The 18,613-nt window shown below is 39.1% G+C and overlaps 1 protein-coding gene across 1 annotated transcript in view; it reads left to right on the top strand.

The window, feature by feature from the left end:
- RAPGEF5 (Rap guanine nucleotide exchange factor 5) overlaps nucleotides 1-18,613 on the top strand; it is a 158,322-nt gene that overhangs the window by 110,796 nt on the left and 28,913 nt on the right. The window contains exons 12-16 of the mRNA XM_041466150.1: nucleotides 10,671-10,749; nucleotides 11,870-12,014; nucleotides 13,908-14,005; nucleotides 14,745-14,775; nucleotides 15,684-15,762. Coding sequence (XP_041322084.1) covers nucleotides 10,671-10,749; nucleotides 11,870-12,014; nucleotides 13,908-14,005; nucleotides 14,745-14,775; nucleotides 15,684-15,762 — 432 coding nt within the window. The remainder of the gene's footprint in view (nucleotides 1-10,670; nucleotides 10,750-11,869; nucleotides 12,015-13,907; nucleotides 14,006-14,744; nucleotides 14,776-15,683; nucleotides 15,763-18,613) is intronic.

Below are 18,613 nucleotides of genomic sequence, written 5' to 3'. Positions count from 1 at the left end.
TTGCCTCCATATGTCAGAAGATGTTAAGTGAGTCTCTGCTTTTGAGGTTCCATGACAGTGGGCCACAGCTGTGTATCCAAGACCCTAACCTAGTGTGCTTGACCCAACACACCAAAAATATCCCACCACCTGACCTTTCGTGTGCTGGAAGAAATGTGTGGTCTGCTCATTAGTGTACTGCATGCTCTACCCATCTTGTATAGAGATTTGGACAAAATTAAACAGCTCTTGCTCAAATGAAAATACCGTCGTTCCCTTTGTAGGCAATTCTGTCAAATCTACAGAAGCCAGGAGCGATTTGCCAGTGGAGGCTTTGTCGTGCTAGGCTTCCCTGAAGAGATGCTGTGATGTTTACTGCACATGCTCCATGCCACATGTTGGGGAGTTAGCACTGCTTAGCATATTTATGATAATTTGGCTCCCAGGGGCAAACAAGATACTCCTTATACCTCCTTCCTTGGGCTGAAGCACAAAGAAATTTCCCCTTGCTGCTTTGTAGGGGGGAAAATAATAGATCAAAGCTACTTGCTAAACACTTTTAAAAATACACAGTGTGGATCTGTACATTTCTATTTCCCTAAGGGACCCGTCCCTCTGGTTGTGTGGAAAGCAGTTAGCAGCAGGAGATGGGAAAATGTTGCATGCTGAAGTCTAGGCATTGTACCTGACCTGCAGAGCTTTAGGTGGGGCACTGCCATGAGTAATTTGGTCTGTCCTTTATCCATGTCATGTAGCAGCATGGAATGTATTCTGGTCACTATACTGTAGTTGTCATAATCTGCCGGGCTGGATGTTGTCCAAGTGGATTTGGAAGTAAAGCCTTTTGGGGCTAATAGTCTCAACTTGAAAATAATGCCAATTAAGAGTTTTTAAATATATGCATCCAAATATATATTTAATTTTGGGTTGTAAACAGAGAATTTGGGCTCATGTTCTCAGAAATGTCACTGAGAAGCAGACTGTTTTAAAGCATCTCAATGATCTAGAAATTAGGAACTCACAAGCATTTTTGGAAGCCGTGATGATTTTTATGCTTATATATAATATTAGATCTGAAGATTACTGTTTCCTAGGAGGAGATTTTCCAATTCAGCAATGACAAAGACATGCTGAACTTGAAACTTTCTTATTCTTCAATGCCATATATGTGTTGACAGCAAAGATGAAAAGAATAAAGATTAGGTGCATCTTCCTTTGTGTTAACTTTCTGAAAGCTGAATGTCTGATTTTCAGGTTTCGTTTAGACTGGAATGTGTGCTGGTCTTATGGACCAGGCAAAAGGCTCGAGCAGTCTTAAGGCACCTTAGAGCACCCAATGGGTAGGGCCAGGCTTCCAGTGGCAGAGGGGAGAGAGGGTGCCCTGTGCACCCTTTCTGTGCACTGCTGTCAGTTGCTGGAGGATGGTTGTGTGCTGTGCTGCCACCAGGCAACAAAACATCCTGTCCTGCTGGCACCACTGAGGCAGTGGCAGCTCGCAGTGGCACCTGGAACTTGTGTCATTGGGGGTTCTCAGCTGGAGACATTGCATCTCCTTGGTTGCCTGAGGAGGAGGGTGATGGCACTGGTGCAAAGAAGTTCCTGTGCAAGACAGAGGCAGAAAAGTAGAACCTTGCCTTGCTCATACAACTTTCAGTGAGCCACACCAGTGCCTGCGGTGCCAGGCAATGTGCAAGCTGGAGGTGCACACCCAGGAGGGCACATCACAGCAGGCTGTGCTCAGGCAGCTGGTCTGCAGGCAGAAATATGAAAGGGAACCATTAAATCTTTCATCCTCTGTCCTGCTGCTCCAGGCACTCCTGGCCTGGGTGGCTTATTATAATCAATCAATAGAAAGAGAGGATGGGTTTTTTCTCCTCAAGTACTTTGGGAGATGCCTGATGTGAATAAGGAGTGTCTGCCCTCTCCATGTGTGAGGATTTCACATTTCACATGTGCATTAGAATACCTCCCTTTACTGTCAAGTTTCAATGCCTGGAAAGCTTCAGTGTTTTAGTTGCAGCAGTCAAAGGCACTTTTTTAACAAAAAGTATCAATAGCTTAGGGTGGCTGCTATAGGCAACATTTCTATTGCTTTGAAATGTGTAAGTCGTAGAGGATTTGCCCAATAATTTCAAGTAACCCCGACCATTATGGCTGCACATGAATCACCAGGGCTCCCTCCCACCTGGGGAAAAAAGAGAGCTTCAGATTTCTATGTGGAAAAATTAGTGTCTCATTAAAGCTGGACGAGTTTGACATTTGCTCTCTGCCTGTGGTTTCAGGGCTTTTTGTCTCTCCAGCAAAATAAGAAGCTGCTCCAATACATGTGATAGCAGCAACTGGAATGCAACTTTAGGAGCATCTTTGACCTCACCAGACAGAATGTGTTTGATTCATTCTGCAGATGTTAAAATACTGCCAGAAATTTCTGGGAGATGACCTTAGAAATTATTTCTAGTTCTGACTTTTGTCCTCTAATAAAACATGTGGTTGTACAAGTTAAATATCTTGCCCTTATGTATTTTAGTTTTCTAACCTAATGCCAGAAATAAATGTCTTGCTCTTTATTCCTTTGTGCATTGACTACTCAGTGCCTTGGTGGTTAGGTGACATAACTACCATAATTGTTTTAATACATTAGCAGCAAATGATATATTGATGTTCTTTTTTTTCATTGACCTTTCTTTCAAAACATCTTTTTTTTTTTTTTTTTTTTTTTTACTATCAGAGGATTTGATTTTGAATTAAGGGCTAATCCTGCAGGGTCCTGAGCACCGTTGCCATGTGCTGAATGCAAGGGAGGTCTGGGACCTCTCAGACATGAGCAATATCTTGCTAGATCAGATAGCAATTTGCATTTACTGTTTGTGCTCAGAGACATCCTGACATTTTTAGTAAATTGCTGTGGAATTACAGATTACTGAGAAACTTCTACCTTTGAAAAGAGTTGCTGCTGTCAAATTGTTTTTCCGATTCTGCAGAACAAGCAATTTTCTGATTACAGCTCTACTCTCAAACGCAGGACCTGTGTTTGCATTGCTGAAAGGTTTCAAAGCATTGCATAGTATTATATGAACTAAACCACACAAAAAAATCTGTGTGTAGCGTTGCCTGCCTTGAGGTGTGTTGTACAGTTTTGCAGAAGAGAGGAAGAGGTGTGACAAGAATTTATCAAGGCTATGAGCTTTCAGCACTGAGAGGCTGAAAAACTTGAAATGCTTTGCTGCAGCCCTCATTTTGTTTAATTTGAACTAAGTGACTGATTATTTAGGATAGAAAAAACTGTTTATTCCCTATAGAATAGTAAGTAATCAGTATCCATTTTACTCAGGCACAGGGCTTATCTGTCTGTTTGCCCAGCTGTAACCCCATCTCATAGGGCTGCTTTTCTTGATGACTGTGAGAGATGCATGTCTTAACTGTTTCTGATCAGTATGGTGTTGCTAAGCCCATCAGTGAGTATTTTCTTTCTAAAAAAATATTTCCAATATGAGCTATGAGGTCAGAAGGTGCATTAGTGTCATTGATCCCAGCTTTTCAGTCATAGCAGGGGTAAAAATTCCAAAGGATTCAGTTGATCTAGCAGTTGACTCTTTTTTCCCAAATATATTCTGGGGGATGAGCCTCACAAAATGTTAGAGAAAAGTGTCTGGTCCTGCAAGGTAGAGATGATGCACTGAATGTAAATGAGAGCAGAGTTGTTGATGATTATTTAATTTGTAATTCTGGCTAATACTGGTAAGTGTATTAACATAAGGGGATGTCAGGAGCTGACCATATGGTCATCTTATCATCTTTGCCATAGTCACAAATGGGAAATGGCATAGCTAAAGGGTTTTAGAATTTGTTCTGTGTTGTCTAAAATACTTTTTTCTCTCTCTTCTTGTCTTTCTCAAAAATACCACCCCCCCAAGCACCAAAGAGATTTCATTATCACACAGAAGTCCCTCAGAATTTACATTGATGTTTGAAAAATGCATGTGTAGCCCCACTTGTATTTTGTGCTGCTGGAGTTCCTAGATGCTGACAACCAATATATTATACTAAAGTTCTTACATGGTGAGGATGAGGAAGGTATTATGACCTCTTTTTATTTGTTAAATTTCTGAAAGATAAGTTGAGCAGGAAGGACGGACACTTAGCAATTTCCTCTGCTTGGAAAGCAGAGGGTTTAGAGTGTTATATTTTTAATTCATGGTTTTCATTGTCTGAGTTAAATTCTCTCATACACATAGTGACAACCACAGCTGCTCTGTAGCATGACGAAGGCTTGCCACTACAATGGCAGGAGTAGTTTTCACCTATGAGTTACTGAGTTCCAGTGGCTTATGCATTCAGGCACTTTTTTTTTTTCTCTTTTTTGTTGTTGGTGTTTGGTTTCTCCTTCAATCTCCATACAGGTTTTGCCTCCACCAGCAAATCCTTGGAGAAAGCTGAATCACTGCTTTGCATAAAGTGGAAAAAGACTTGCATTCCAGTGCTTTATCTATATATTCTTATAATCCGATTTAGTGTGGCATACAAGCCTGAAAAACCCTTAAATCTTTCTGTAATTCTTGCACAACCATTCACAATGGATTTGTATAGTGCAAAGTCAAAGAGATTTGGGTTCAGAATAGTGATAAGTTTAAAAAAAAACAAAAACTCCTCCCCCAAAACCTGATTACTTGTTTTTCTTTGCAGTTTAATAGATTTCACTGTTGGTACCCTCTCCCCAGCTAACAGTGCATGACATATGCAATCTGCAGAGAAAGGAATATACAGTCTATATGCACAGAGTCTGTATGCTTGTACTTCTCTGTATAGAGGAATTTGCCTTTTGTAAGCCATGCAGTTATAAGAAAAAAACTTGAGGCATTGGATGTTTTAAACCCTGTTGTTGCCTTGTTTTGCATAGCTTTATTTTTTTCATAGTATTTAAACAAGCATATAATGGAAAGGATAGGACATGGAAAAAGGAATGCTACAGAGAGTGGAAGGAGCAGAGTCTGAAAAGTTGCTCTTTATAAAGTTTGATATGAAAAAGAGAATGGTTCTTGTCATCTGAGCAGTCACTTTGTCAATGAAGGTGGGAGGATTTGTTTGGCTTGTTTTTCTGCTTTTGTTTGTTTGTTTTTTTCATTTTTGTTGGTTTTGTGGTTTCTTTAATGGTAGCCATTGAGAAGTAACAACCCAAAATATATTCAGGATGTAGTAGTGTGATCTGAAAACCAGGACAAACTGGAATTTGTCATCAAGTTATCTGTTCTTGTGGGTATAAAGGGATTAATGACTCAGGCATTAGGAATAATTATATCTGGCTTAGCTGGACAGTATGTCTAATATTAGCAGTAGGGCAATAGTTGTATTCTAAATGCAGCCTGAGCTATTGGACATGTCTGTAATGTAGATATATGTGCACTCTTGGTTTAGCTGTGGTGGTCTAAAGATGCTGGTTGATGCACATGCAGGCTAGTAAATAATAAAGTGAACATATAGACTGCTAGGTGGGTAGTTAGAGATTTGTAGCTATCTGTAACTCTTGAATGTTTCCATGCTTTTCATTCTTCTCTCATTCTGTGAGATAGCTTTTTTAATATTTGCTTTTTAGAGCTGTCCCCAAATATATCTAATTTAATCAAATGAATTTAACCTTTACTCAGTGTGACAAAGGCATTTCCTTTAGATTGTCTCTTTGAATGTTTATGTTACAAGTTATTAAAGTGAGGCTGCTCCACTGATGCCTCATATCACTTGTAGTAGTTTGAGAAGAGGGTACAGATGTTTGATGTGGCAACACCAAGAAGTGTACTGCCTGTCCTGATTTGTTAAATATGTGTCACAGATGATTTTTCTTTACAGATCTGTATTAATTTCTGTCCTAAGCCTTAGTAATTGATAGCCTGCCTAGAGAACAGGGTGGGGAAAGGAGAAAAGAAACCAGTGGAAAGTCAGACGTGGTGTGCAAACCCATGTAGGGAACCCGTTTTTTCCTCTTGGCATTTATAATTGTACCATCACCTTGAGCTGGTATTTGTAGAGCTGTCTCCTCAGAGAGAAGGGGTTTCTCCTGTTAGAGATGTAGGTGTGCACACGGAAAGCAGCAGGGAACCCTGTCTGGTTTTTTAGTAGGTGGGACTATATGATGCGTTGTTCATGTAAATATTTTATCATTTCCTGTCTCTGGGACCCTAGGTCCACATTCCCCACCAAATTCAGCCACCCTGAATGTGTCTTGCAGAAGGACTTGTCCATTGCAGAGGAATGGGAGAAGCAGTACTAGCTGCTCCTGGTAAAGCTGTGACAGTGCTTTATTTCACTTGGGAGAAGGAGGGGGCTCATAGCCTGGGAGAAACTGTCTCAGCAGAAGCTGCTGCAAATTGGTTATTTAATAACAAACAAGCACAGTGCCTGCTTTTTTATTATTTTTATGCCTGTGGAACTCACACAGAATTGGTGTGGTGAGATTACTGCCTAAGGCTTCCCCCAAAGAGCTGCAAGAACAGGAGGCCATGGGACTCATGCTGGTTCTGTTGCATGTCTTGATGAAGCTTTAAAATGCTTGAAATTGTCTTTGAAATGAAATATTCCATAGCTGCAATTTAACTCCAGACTTTGTAGTAATTGCTTGGCCAAATAAAGGAAAATTGTGAGGAACAAAAAATAGTTAGATTGATGGCTAGAAGAAAAAGTTTAAATAAAAAATTCATGAAGAAGAGAAAAAAAATATAGCATCATAGGCTTTTGCACCAAGATTTCCCTTCCAATGTCTTTTCTTGTCCAACTATTACTGTGCATTTTATTCTCCCTGTTTGCTACAAATGTTAGAAAAACTTTTTCTGCAGGAATGATATTGAAAATTGTCACAAATTTAGGCAGAATTTGGAACATGGAGTAAAATTTTAAAAGGGGTATGCATTTCACTGCCATTCTGAGTGGGGGTATGGTGAACTGTAAATTATTGATGAGTTGCCTGGAATTGCCTTTTTAAACTCTTAAATAAAATGTGACTAAAGAGAAAAATCTCAGAATTGAGAATAGAAGACTGTTGTTCATAATTGTCAGCCCAACTTGTACAGCTACAGCTCTTCCTCATTCCAATTTACTGCTCTTAGTGGCCTTTAGTAACAGAATGAATAATACGCTGTGAATAAATCCTCTCATGGTTACCCTTTCTCTCCTTTTGTAGATTAAGACCAGCAAATCATCATTTGTGGACATATATTAATGTCCAAAAGTGTCTGAAAAATGTGCAGTTGTTTGTTTTGAGCAAATTATTTTTGAAGTATCAGTACGCCCTCAGGTTTTGTGTTCCTGCGATGACATGAGAAAGTATTCTGGAATGAGTTTAAATTACAGGGCATTTAGGAAGAAAATGCAGAAGATATTTACAGTGAACAGTAGGACTTCAGGGAAATACCTACAAGCTAGTTCAGGCATATTTTAAAGTATGAATACTATTGTTAAGTCTTTAGGTGATGTCTGGTAATAGATATTTAATCTTGCAAAAGCACTTTCATTGCTTACTTGTTAAAGTAATTTAACGGATGAGTAGTGCTATTAATGGACCACATGTATAATCCAGATTTTTTTTGTTCAAAACATTCCTCTAGGGTTTAAATTTCTAAACATGTTCAGAAGCAATTTGAAGAAATTTAGCCTGTACACAAGCTGTAGAAAACATAATTTATTAACTTTTCTTCATAGCATTTCTTCTGCATTTAGAGGATAAAAGAAATCACTATGTATACATATGTGCAACTTTAAGTGGGCTGAGTGATATACCTTGTTTTGATGGGGTTGTTAGAAACCAGACTGTGAATGGAAGGACATGGAGATAGAGATGAACAAAGGGCTTGAAACTAATTGTAAGTTATCTGAGCAAACGTACAGTTCCAGACTTTCCATCACTGTTTGGTTTGTTGTAGGTTTTGGTTGGTTTTTTTTTTGGTTTTTTTTGGTTTTTTTTGAGAGAGAATTGCATTAGTAATGTCTGTAACATAGTTCTTGCAAGAAAATAAGAAAAAAAAGCAAGAAACTGGCATTATAGTAAAACCAGTCTTTCCTCCCATCCCAACACTTTGGGATGCTGGAAGAATTGATACCTGGAAGGCAGATTATCAAGTAATAAAAATAAATATAAAAGTTGTTTGCTAAACACCAGTTATTATGATAAAGTCACATTCCTTTGAACAATTAGAGACGTTTATTGATAATATTGCGCTTTTGCTTCAACTAGGAATTCATTTCTTTTCCGAACACATGGCTGTGTTTTGCTGAAACTCAGATATCACCTACACAGAGGAGGAAATTAGGGAAATAATCTGGTGTAAACATCTCTTTGACTTGGTGAGGATCACTGCACAGTCACATAGTTCAATAAAGAACGAAAATGTGTTTGTTGACTCCAAGTTCAGCTGTTTCCAAACAAATGTTTGTGAAACCTCCAACTTTAATAGCCTCATTGTACCATCCAAAAGACGTGCAAGAGAATGAATGGATGACCTTTCAGATAGAGAACAAGCTGTTCACCATGTCTTTCCATTTACTGAGACAAAATACTCTTTTTATGCAGAGATAATACTTTCCACCATTTTTAACAATGTTGGGTAGAATAAAGAGTTTAATTGTTTTGCTTCTGAGTGCAAGGGGTTTAACCTATGCCTCCTTAGATCAGGACTCTTTCTGGACCAGCAGTGTTAAATCCATCAAGTGAGATAGACTTATTTTAATTTTTTTTAAAGACTCTGGAGGTATTTTGAGTCCCATGCTCACAGGGTGGGATGTCATTAGCTATCCATCCATGTTTATCCACGTGACATCTGTCTTTGAATGATACATGGGTGAATTGTCATTGCCATTGTGCACTGCAGCTATGGGATCAATAATTTACTGATAAAGTCCAAAGCAGCTGTAACAAAAATTGGTCTAAATTATTGTGAAATTGCATTCTTGCTGTGGAAAGCTGCTGGGATGCTCTCAGTTGCACTCTTCTACAAAAGCACTAGCTTGGACTGGAACAGATCACAAACAAATAGGGAGAAAATCAGGACATGGAAATCGGGGCTCAGCCTTGTCTTTCTCATGTGAGGTGTGATTTGGCCCTTAGTGTTTGCAGTTGTAAACTCACCACTTAAATCACAGTATAATGCTAACTAATACCAGCTAGTTATACTGGTAAAATATTTTTGCTCTACAGTATAACTGAAATCACATCTTTTATGGTTCAGCCTCTGTCCATGTTACTGTTCTTATCTGAAAAAAAACCAGAGCTGTTCTCTTGTTAAAGGAAACACAGTGTATTTGCTGAAATTAAAAGAAGTACAGGAATTCAAAAGGAATCCCTCAAAACTTAAGGAAAATTTTACCATTTGGAAACACCCCCCCCCCCCAAAAAAAAAAAAAAAAGCCATTGGAAGGAACAAAAACTTTTTTTTTTTTTTTTTTTTTTTTTTTGTGGTTACAAAGACCAATTACATTGTCTGTTTGCAATAAAGTTTTTGTTGTCTGAACCAAATACTCTAGATCATGCATCGTGCATGAGTAGTTTACTAAAATTTGAATCAAATTTGTTTAAAAATTTTGTAATAATTCCATTTGGATGGGAGCTGTGAAACCATCAGGTCCAGCCTCTGCTGGAAGCAGCTTCAGTTAGACCAGGATGCTCAGAGCTTTGCAAAGGCAAGCCCTACATATAGTGATGTTGGAGACTGTGCAGGTAACTTGTCATGTTTGGCCTCCTCACAGGAGGAAAGTTAAAAATAAGTATCTTAATCTGGACAAATGTTCTTTTGTTGCCAGCTCTGATGGTTGCCCCATATAATTTTGTAGCACACCTGCACCGGTCTTATCTCCATTCTACCACTGGGTTTTTGAAGACACCATGAGATTACCTTGAGCTCTGTCACCCAAGAGCAAACCCAGTGCTTTCACCCCAGTGATGTGTGCAGTAAAGGTTTGGAAAAATCCTAAAAATAGTGTGACATGGGAATGAAGAATGAAAAAGTTACACTGAAATCTGAAACTGTCCATTTGTCCTGACAACCTGAGGTGCTACAGCTTCAGTCTGTAGGGATGGTCTGTTAGCAAGTACCTTCAGCCTGGTTTTGTAACACTGATAGAAATCAGGAGGAGAAAAATTCTTCATTAATACAATTGAACAAACCTTAGAGAAAACTTCTCAGCACTTACAATGATGCCCACAAGACTAACCAACCATCTAGAGACTTGAATGTATTTATTCTGTGGTTTTCTCAACTACTGTGCATAGATGTTAATCACAGTTCATGGCAATCCGAGTTTTTTTCTCTTATTACTAAATGCTATTCTTCTGAATTTCCAGAACAAGCTAATATGTGGAAAGGCTGCTTTGTGTGCAGCTGAGCTAACCAGGACGGCAGTGTTTGTTATAAGAACCAGTTTCTTACTGGTTCCTGAACTATGATGAATTATTTTGTACCTATTTTGTTCCTGTTGGTGCTTTGGGGGCTGAGGATGTATTTGTTAAGTAAAGGAACTGATCTCTGCAGTGGCAACACATTGTTAACTTTTTGAAACTTAAACCTTTATGTATTCTGTATTCTTTGGACTTTTTTTTTTTTTAAAGTTGGGGGTCCTGTTCCTGCCATGCACAGTAACAGTAGATACTTTCTTCCTGCTCTTGCTAATGTATTGTACCTTGGGCTTTTTTTTTTTTTTGTCTTCCTCTGCAGAAACTCTCCTGGATGATTTCCTTCTCACATACACGGTTTTCATGACGACTGATGACTTGTGCCAGGCCCTTCTGAGGCAATATCCTTTTACTGAAAGTTGTATTCACGGGGGTCACACATTTATTCATGGTTTTATCTAATGTTGAGCCTTATATCAAAGTTACATGCCTGGTTTTGAGACAAATGCCTAACTCGTAGCAACAATGCAATTTTTTGTCAGCTTTGTTTGAAGATAAATAAACTTTTATAACAGTGACAAGGTAGAATTTAAATTGGGGTTAAAACCTCCCCAGGTTATGTTAATTCATAGAATACCTGTATGTGCATAATACATTACAGAATACACAAGGAGAAAAAAGTAAAGAATTTTACAGTCTCTTCTCCTTTTGTCATGTAATACAGGATATAAGTCTTAACTCATTGTGAGATAAAATAATTATTTTCATGTATTTCTAATGACTTGGATGGGCTACAAAGCTGTGGATCAATGTTTGAATAAACTTGTGACTATAAAATGAACCTTTTGTTCATTTGTTTGTTTGCTTGGTTTAAAATCTTCTCCCCATCTTTAAATTTTGTGCTGAAACCATTTTTTCCCTTATAAGACAAAGAACCATGAAGAGACAGGAGCAAGTGTGCAAAGTGGGTATCATCTGACATTTGGTGCTTCTGCCTTATGGATAGAGAGAAATACTAGAAATAATCTTTCTCTTTTTTTTTTTTTAATTTTAATAGAGTCACTTCTGCAGACAGTATAATTTGTGCAGACAAAAATAAACTGACTTCCTTTGCCTGTTTTTTGTGTTATTATGCTTTGCCCTTCTTCCCACAGACATTCACATTGGCATCAGTGTGCAGGGCAAAAGTTCATTCTCAGTTCTGCAGAAAATATATGACTGAACATTGTATAATTCCCTTTGAATTGATTTTACTTTTATAGACTCACCTCTCTAATCTGTAAGGGAAAAAAAATCCTCTTGGCACAGAGGATGAATTGAAATTCCTATTACTGAGAATTTCATTCCCAAAAGTTACGAAACTCCTAAAGCTCCAGACAGGATGAAACATTTAAAACTGAGCAATGCAGTGAAAAAAAACCAAACCTTTCATTAGCAAATTAGATTATTGAAAAGTCTTTGCCAGCAGTTAATTTTAAAGTTTCTTTGAGATCTTATTAAATGTTCCTTAACCTGCTGCACCTATTGTGCTAAGAACCACCAAGGGAAAGAAGACGACTCTGATGTGTCCTGTAGGAAAAGAAAAGTCTTGCATTTGGTGTCTCAGTGGACTTCTCTCTACAAAGACTGGTTACACGAAGATGAGCATTTGAAACAATTTTTAAAGGTATTGAAACAATTTCTGTGATGCATTTGAGCACTGTTTAATTGCATACGGTGTCTAAAATGCACTGACAGCAAAATCTATAAAACATAATTTTTCATACTTAGATCTTATCCATGAAATCTATAATATAAAATGATTTGCATGTGTATTTTTGAAATGCCTTAAATATACTTAGTTTGAACAGAAATCCTGTATTGTCAATATAGTCAACATTAAAAGCTTTAACATATGAAACTTCTGGAACTCTCGTGGTCACTAGAAAATGTGAAAAGTTAGGAAGATAAGAAATAAAACTACAAAGATCTGGAGGTTCCTTGGACACAATCATGTCTGTCAGAATAGGGTCTGTAGTCAGTATCCAGAGGATCATGGACATAGAGAGCTTTGAGGTGTCTGTAACAGATGCTACTTTGACTGAGGAGTGAAATCCTATTCCATGGTGTTTTCTGGGTGGACATGGAGAGCAGCATAGCTTTATGTATTTTTGATAAATAAAATTTTGTTCCTTACTTGTTAGCAAAGTTCTTATCATATTTCTGTATGAGTTCCAACAGCTCTTAATTAATTAAGCCCTTGTTGAGTTGAAAATAGTGCTGTTGTTGTGAACCTAAAATCAGTCTGGTGGCTGATTTTTTTTTCAATATGTATTTTTTCCCCACTGGTTGAAAGATGAGAGTATTTTAGGACACTTTGCAGTATCTTCCACTTTTACTGATGAGGTTCCTTGTCTGCAACTGGAGATCTTCTTAAGGGTCTTTTATCTTTTCAGTCACTTGCTCAAGACTAAGGCAATGTGGAGAAAATCTTGAGATTCCTTTTTTTGTTTGTTTGTTTTGTTTGGGTGGGGGTTTTTTTTTTGTTTTTTTTTTTTTTTTAAAGTAGGACAGTTTTTTTTGTTTTTTGTTTTTTTTTTAAAGTAGGACGCTCTGCATATGGAAGCAGAGATCTTAGGATTTTTGCTTTTTGGTACTAGGTGTGTATTGCTGTACTAGAAAGGGGATATAATTTCAGGCATCAGTTATGTTACACAGAGTTGCACCTGTGTGGATGCAGGGCTTTCTGGCCATGGAGGTGTGTGACTGTGAACTGTCTCACAATTCCTCTTCTGGAAGCTCATGTGCAGTATTAAACAGCAATAATGTTAATGATGGTTGTAGTTACATGTGCAAAGCCAACATAAGGGTCTTAGGCTAAAATCATTAATGCAGAAATCTATGAATGTGGGGGCTAAAGCAAACCTGGTGACTCAGCTCATGCATGTGATCCTCATTTCCTTAGAAGGGAAAGGGAAGGATTCTACATGCAGGTGTGGAAAAAGTGTAGAGAAAATTATTCCTAGAATTTCAGTCATGACAATGTCTTCCCCCAAAATTAAAAGCAAGGTTTATTTATGTATTAGTTTATAGCTAGGGAGAGTTGTGGGAGTTTGTGGAAGACATCAACTCAGTTTAAAATGCATGCAAATGTGAGGAAAGGTAAAGTAGAATATTTGCCATTTTAAGTCTTAATCTGATGAACCTATTTGTTATCATTTTGGATAAGTGGTGATGGTGTGGTGTGCTGTCATGCTTCAGAATGTGTTATGCTGACCTAACCTAAGTTTTCATGTAATAGCCACAAGAGGTGTTTTAAATTTTCCTGTTTATAGACAAAATAATACAAGCATTTTGCCCTCTTGCTTGGTACCCAGTACTAAGTAAGAGTGTTTTTCCAAAGAATATTGAATATTGACCAGTCTGTAAATTTTAAACAGGAGCATTCTCTCCTTACAGGTTTTGCATAAATATAATGATAAAACTTGTTTTATGCCTGAATTAACTTAGACCACTGATGTGAAGCCTTAGATTAATGTTTGAGTTGTCAGATGTTTTAAGATAGTGCTTTGTTTTGTAGACGATATACAGAAATGTGTTAGATGATGTGTATGAGTATCCTGTTCTTGAGAAGGACCTGAAAGAATTCCAGAAGATACTTGGGATGCATCGCCGTCAGTAAGTATTGATTGTATTAGTGATCAAGTCTTCTTTTATTCAGAGTGTAATTTATTTTCGTTGCTATCTTTCTGTAATTCATTAAAGTGATGAGTGGATACAAGTGGCATATTCAGTTTTACAAATCATCTCTTCTTAACACTAAGGCTATATTATTCCATTTTTTTGTTGTTTGTTGGGCAGTCTTTGTGATTCAAATTCACTCCCATCAATTTCATTTGGGATTACTCACAGATAGAGCAGTAGTTTGTGGAGAAGCTGGCAAAAATTCGCTCAGAAGTTGCAGTCTGTGGCTTCAGGTGGTTCCTTCATTCTCTCTGCAGTACTGAGAAGCAAATCACTTGGAATAGTCATCTCAGAGCTATTATTTTACTAATAATTATTGCATCTATAAAAGATATTTAAGTGGCATGTTTTTCCAACAAATGGAAATGGTTTGGCCATTGGGATAGTGGAAGGACCTGTGCCCTGGAGGCTGACCCTGACTGCTGTGTTTGCCTGCTCCAGCAGCTCATGGGCTGCCAGCATTTCTTTTCACTACATCGATTATGCAAGTCAGAGAAAGGTTCTCTGGCTGAGCCAGATGCCTTTAGTTTTTCCTGAAGAGCCTCTGCAGCCTTTTTGCAGTGACCATTTACTGTTAAAAACTTTCTGATGTTGTAAAGTTTGCTATAGCTAAAACTTCCTTTTCCTAAGTTTTGGCTGGAAAGAATAATTGTGATTTTCCTTTTTGTTTCAGCACTGTAGATGAGTATTCACCTCATCGAAAGGTAATGCCAGCTTGATTGTTGCTGATAGCTAGATAACTTACCATCTCACTTTTTTTTCCCCTTCTCCCCACTTCTTTCTCTTTTCTTGGCTTCTTAACTGAACGTGACTGGTGAACAGAAACATGACAGGACACATCAGTGAGGTTAGACCTGCAATGCTGCTTAAGGAACATTTTTTTTCCTTGGAGTGCATCCGGATATTAGCAGTGTGAGCTAACCTGCAGTGGTTGTGACAGTATTAGCATGTTAACAAGATGCTTTGAGATGTCAAAATTCAGGAGAGACCTGGGAGGGTGTCCCGAGCAAACTGGGCTAAACACAGACATTGACATGGATGTCAAGTAAACAGAGCAAAGGGCAGATTTGTTGTGACAGGGACAGACAAAAAGAGAGGAAGGAACATGAATCTGTCTGACTGGAGGGAGAAGTTGCAGCCTGAGGAAAGCTGGTGTACAAACTGCTCAGAGGTGAATTGCTGTGCTTGCCAGTTTTACTGGGCTGAAGCTGAAGTGTGTAATAAGCTTTAAATGTTCCTGCAAAAATGTGGAAGGCAGAACATGAGATTGCAGTGAAATTGCTAAATAGGCTGATTGCTACATAGGAAATATATATAAGTGTATAAGAAATGGGCTCTGAACATGAATACAGAAAACCTTGAATTGTGCAGGCTGCTTAGCCTTGGCATGGTCTGCTTCCTCCAAAATCCCCACATTGGCCATTATTTAGAAAGGCAACTCCCAGTTTACTGCTCCAAGAAAGGGTGGGTGTACTTCCTATACAGAAACCTTTTGGCCAGACATATGGGTTAAATGCTGTATTTTGTGAATTACTGCTTTGTAAACAGCAAGGATGTAAAAAAAAACACTGTTGTTTTTTCTTTCCTTTGTTTCTTTTCCACTCCCTCACAGAACAAAACCTTTTTCCACCAGTTCAGTGTAAAGGAGAACTGGCTGCAGCACAGAGGAACCGTGAATGAAACAGAAGAAAGTGAGTATAAATGAAAGAGTGGAGGAAAAGCTCAAAAGCTATAAAATGGTTTCTCAAGGACTTCAATGTAAAAATTCTTTAGCTGACATACAGCTTTTGAACAAGACCTTAGGGACACAAAAGAAGAAATATTTGGCAAGTTTTCCTTCCTTCCTCCTGGTTTACAGTGCTCAGCAGTGCCATGGTATCTCAAGGGGTTTTTGCCCTGTTCGGTTCCTCCAGCACCCCTGTGGCAGTCGTGTGTGTGTCCCAGGTGTGCTGGCAGCCTGTCCACCAGGCATTACTTCTGCTCCAGCTCATGCTCTTGGGCTCTTGACCTATATCTTGGTTGTGAAAGGTGAATGAATAGGCCTGTCACATGAAATGGGCCAGGATCTGCTAGCTCTGGGAATGTGCCTTAGCTCCTTCTCTGCTCAAAAACATCTCTGCATGGAGTGCGAGGTGCCACTTCACTTTAATGCCAGCCATTTCAAAATGCAATTCCCTGCATCACTATTAGTAAGGCAGTGAGGCTGTCAGCCTCCTGCAATGCCTGAGTGAGGAAGGAGGCAGAGAGGAGAACGCTGTGTACGCAAACCGGGAATGGCAGAAGGACCTCCTGCCTTGCAGCCTCGCTCTTTGACTGTAGATCTTCATTTCTTACTGGGAAAAAGACTCCTGAAGTTCACTGGAAGTCAGGATATTTTTAGTGCTCATTTGTGACAGAATAAAAACTGAGCTTGTTCTATGCCAAGTCGAAAGACTTGCACAGTATGTGCTGCTGGTAGGTGATCCTCTTTTTGTGCTTCAAATATAGGGGGTTTTGAGGTTTATGTTACCAAGGCTTCTTCTAAAAATGTTATTTGTGGATGAGAGCCCCCACATTTATTATTCTTTTGAAGCTGGACACAGCTTGTGGGTGACTGGAAAGTGTACTGGTGCAAGAAAGTGGACTGGAAAGTGTACTGGTAGGTCAGCAACCAGGACAGGACCCAGCAAGGCCAGTCCTGACTGAGTTAAATTGCTTTTGTCTCACTCCTTGAGAGCAGGAGCCATGCACTATGATGAGATTGAAGGAATGAAATAGCCAGAGTGAAACTGGAGAAGGGAGAGACAGATGCAGAGGGTGGACATCTAACCCTGTGTAGTGGAGTGCTGTCTGACTGATGATAGCTGCTCTATGCCGCTATGCCCCTTGACCAGAGGTGTTTTATCCTCTGTTGCAGTCATTACCTTGCAGCCCATGGCCACTTCCTCCCTCTGCCCCTTGACCAGAGGTGTTTTATCCTCTGTTGCAGTCATTACCAGGGCAGCTTGCAGCCCATGGCCACTTCCTCCCTGTGGCATTCCCTCCTTCTGACAGAGGAGCAGCACAGGCTCCTGGAAGAGATGATGTGGTCCATCCCAAGAGATACCACAGATAGAATGTTGGAAGGGTGTGAGGGGGAGAATCACTATGGTGGTTGTGCATGAGCATCTGAATGTGGGTTGATTTAGTTCAGTGTTAAAGAAGAATAAATCAATAGCCCATTTATAAAATGACATTGCTGTTATTGACCCTTCCAAACGACAGAGAGGACATTTCAAACAAACTTACTGTAAGCAAGGTGTGTCAGTTTGTATATGGAGTCCAAATATTCATATCAGATTTTTTTTTAATTTATTTTTCTACCTTGTAATTTAAAGTGCAGTTGGATGTCTCTGTCTTCATGATGTGTATCCATTCTGAAAAAATACTGTGCCATAGAATGAGCATCTCATTTACTCTCTGTCAGCAGAGACAGGTTAAAAAGGAATTATAAAATCAAATGGCGTTTTTCCCCCAATACTTGACATTAAGTCCCTCCTTTGTTCTCATATTCATTTTTTCTTTACTACAACAGGAAAAAACCCTGTTCTCAAGAACAGTGTTCTTAACTGCTTCTGGCATAGTCTTCACTAATGAAAGTGCCCTGAAGCCATGAAGATCTGTAGGACAAGCAAAGAGCTATTGCTACATACATCCGCCAATAAAGATAATAAAAAAATACAAGAGTTCTGGAGAAGAGAAGTTGTCCTGTGTTGGCATGGTAGCAGCCTGTCTAGAGTAAGAAGTGCTAGAGGAGAAGGAAATTGAAAGTTTAATTGAGCACTGAAATGAGTGTGAAACTAAGAGCTGTGACGATTCTGATTAGCAGATGTAATTTTCAAAATATTTATGCAAGTCTGCAGCTCAGTTTCTTCTGCTTAAGTGTGGCAGCCGTGTTTCAAAGAACTAGCTAGGGCAAACTCTGCAAAAGATGTAAACCTAAAATTTAGTTCTGGCAGGCAGAGAGAGTGTACATCCCTTTTTGTAGTAGAAAAAAGTAATCGCAGAGCTGGCCATGGCATTCCCAGAGCTGAACCAGCTCTTGGACCTCAGTGGAACAGTGAGCCCAGGGAGTTTCTCCAAACCAGTCCCATTTATATGTGCTGCTTGTGATTCAGGAAATGAGTTGTCAGAACTAATTGGATGGCAGTTTGGGCAGTCTCTGCTGGTGCTGAAATACTCTGGCAAGTAGTTTAGATGTCTAGACAGATAAGCTGTCAGGAGTGGTTGAAAACCTGGGAGCACTGTTCTCGCAAAGCTTCCTGTTCCAGGTAGAAATGGAGGTCCAAAATAATTTCTGCAGCAAACATGAAGTATACTGAAAGGGCAGTGATTTATCTGAACCTAAAAGAAAGGGAGAAAAAATGGCAACAGCTGAGTTTCGGAGAAGACAGGCAGTGAAGGAAGTTGTTTGTGACAAATCCTCAGGGTAGGAAATCTTAAATAGGTATTGCTGTGGGAGTCTGTGTTTCCATTTGCCTGCCTCTCTCATTTCTCAGGGACAGGAAGTGGGGAGGGGGAAAA

The sequence above is a fragment of the Pyrgilauda ruficollis genome, unplaced genomic scaffold (genome assembly GCF_017590135.1).
Source record: "Pyrgilauda ruficollis isolate IOZ18807 unplaced genomic scaffold, ASM1759013v1 scaffold2, whole genome shotgun sequence".
Lineage (NCBI taxonomy): Eukaryota > Metazoa > Chordata > Aves > Passeriformes > Passeridae > Pyrgilauda > Pyrgilauda ruficollis.
Note: the sequence above shows the minus strand (reverse complement) of the source record. Positions and strands in the feature narration are given on the sequence as shown.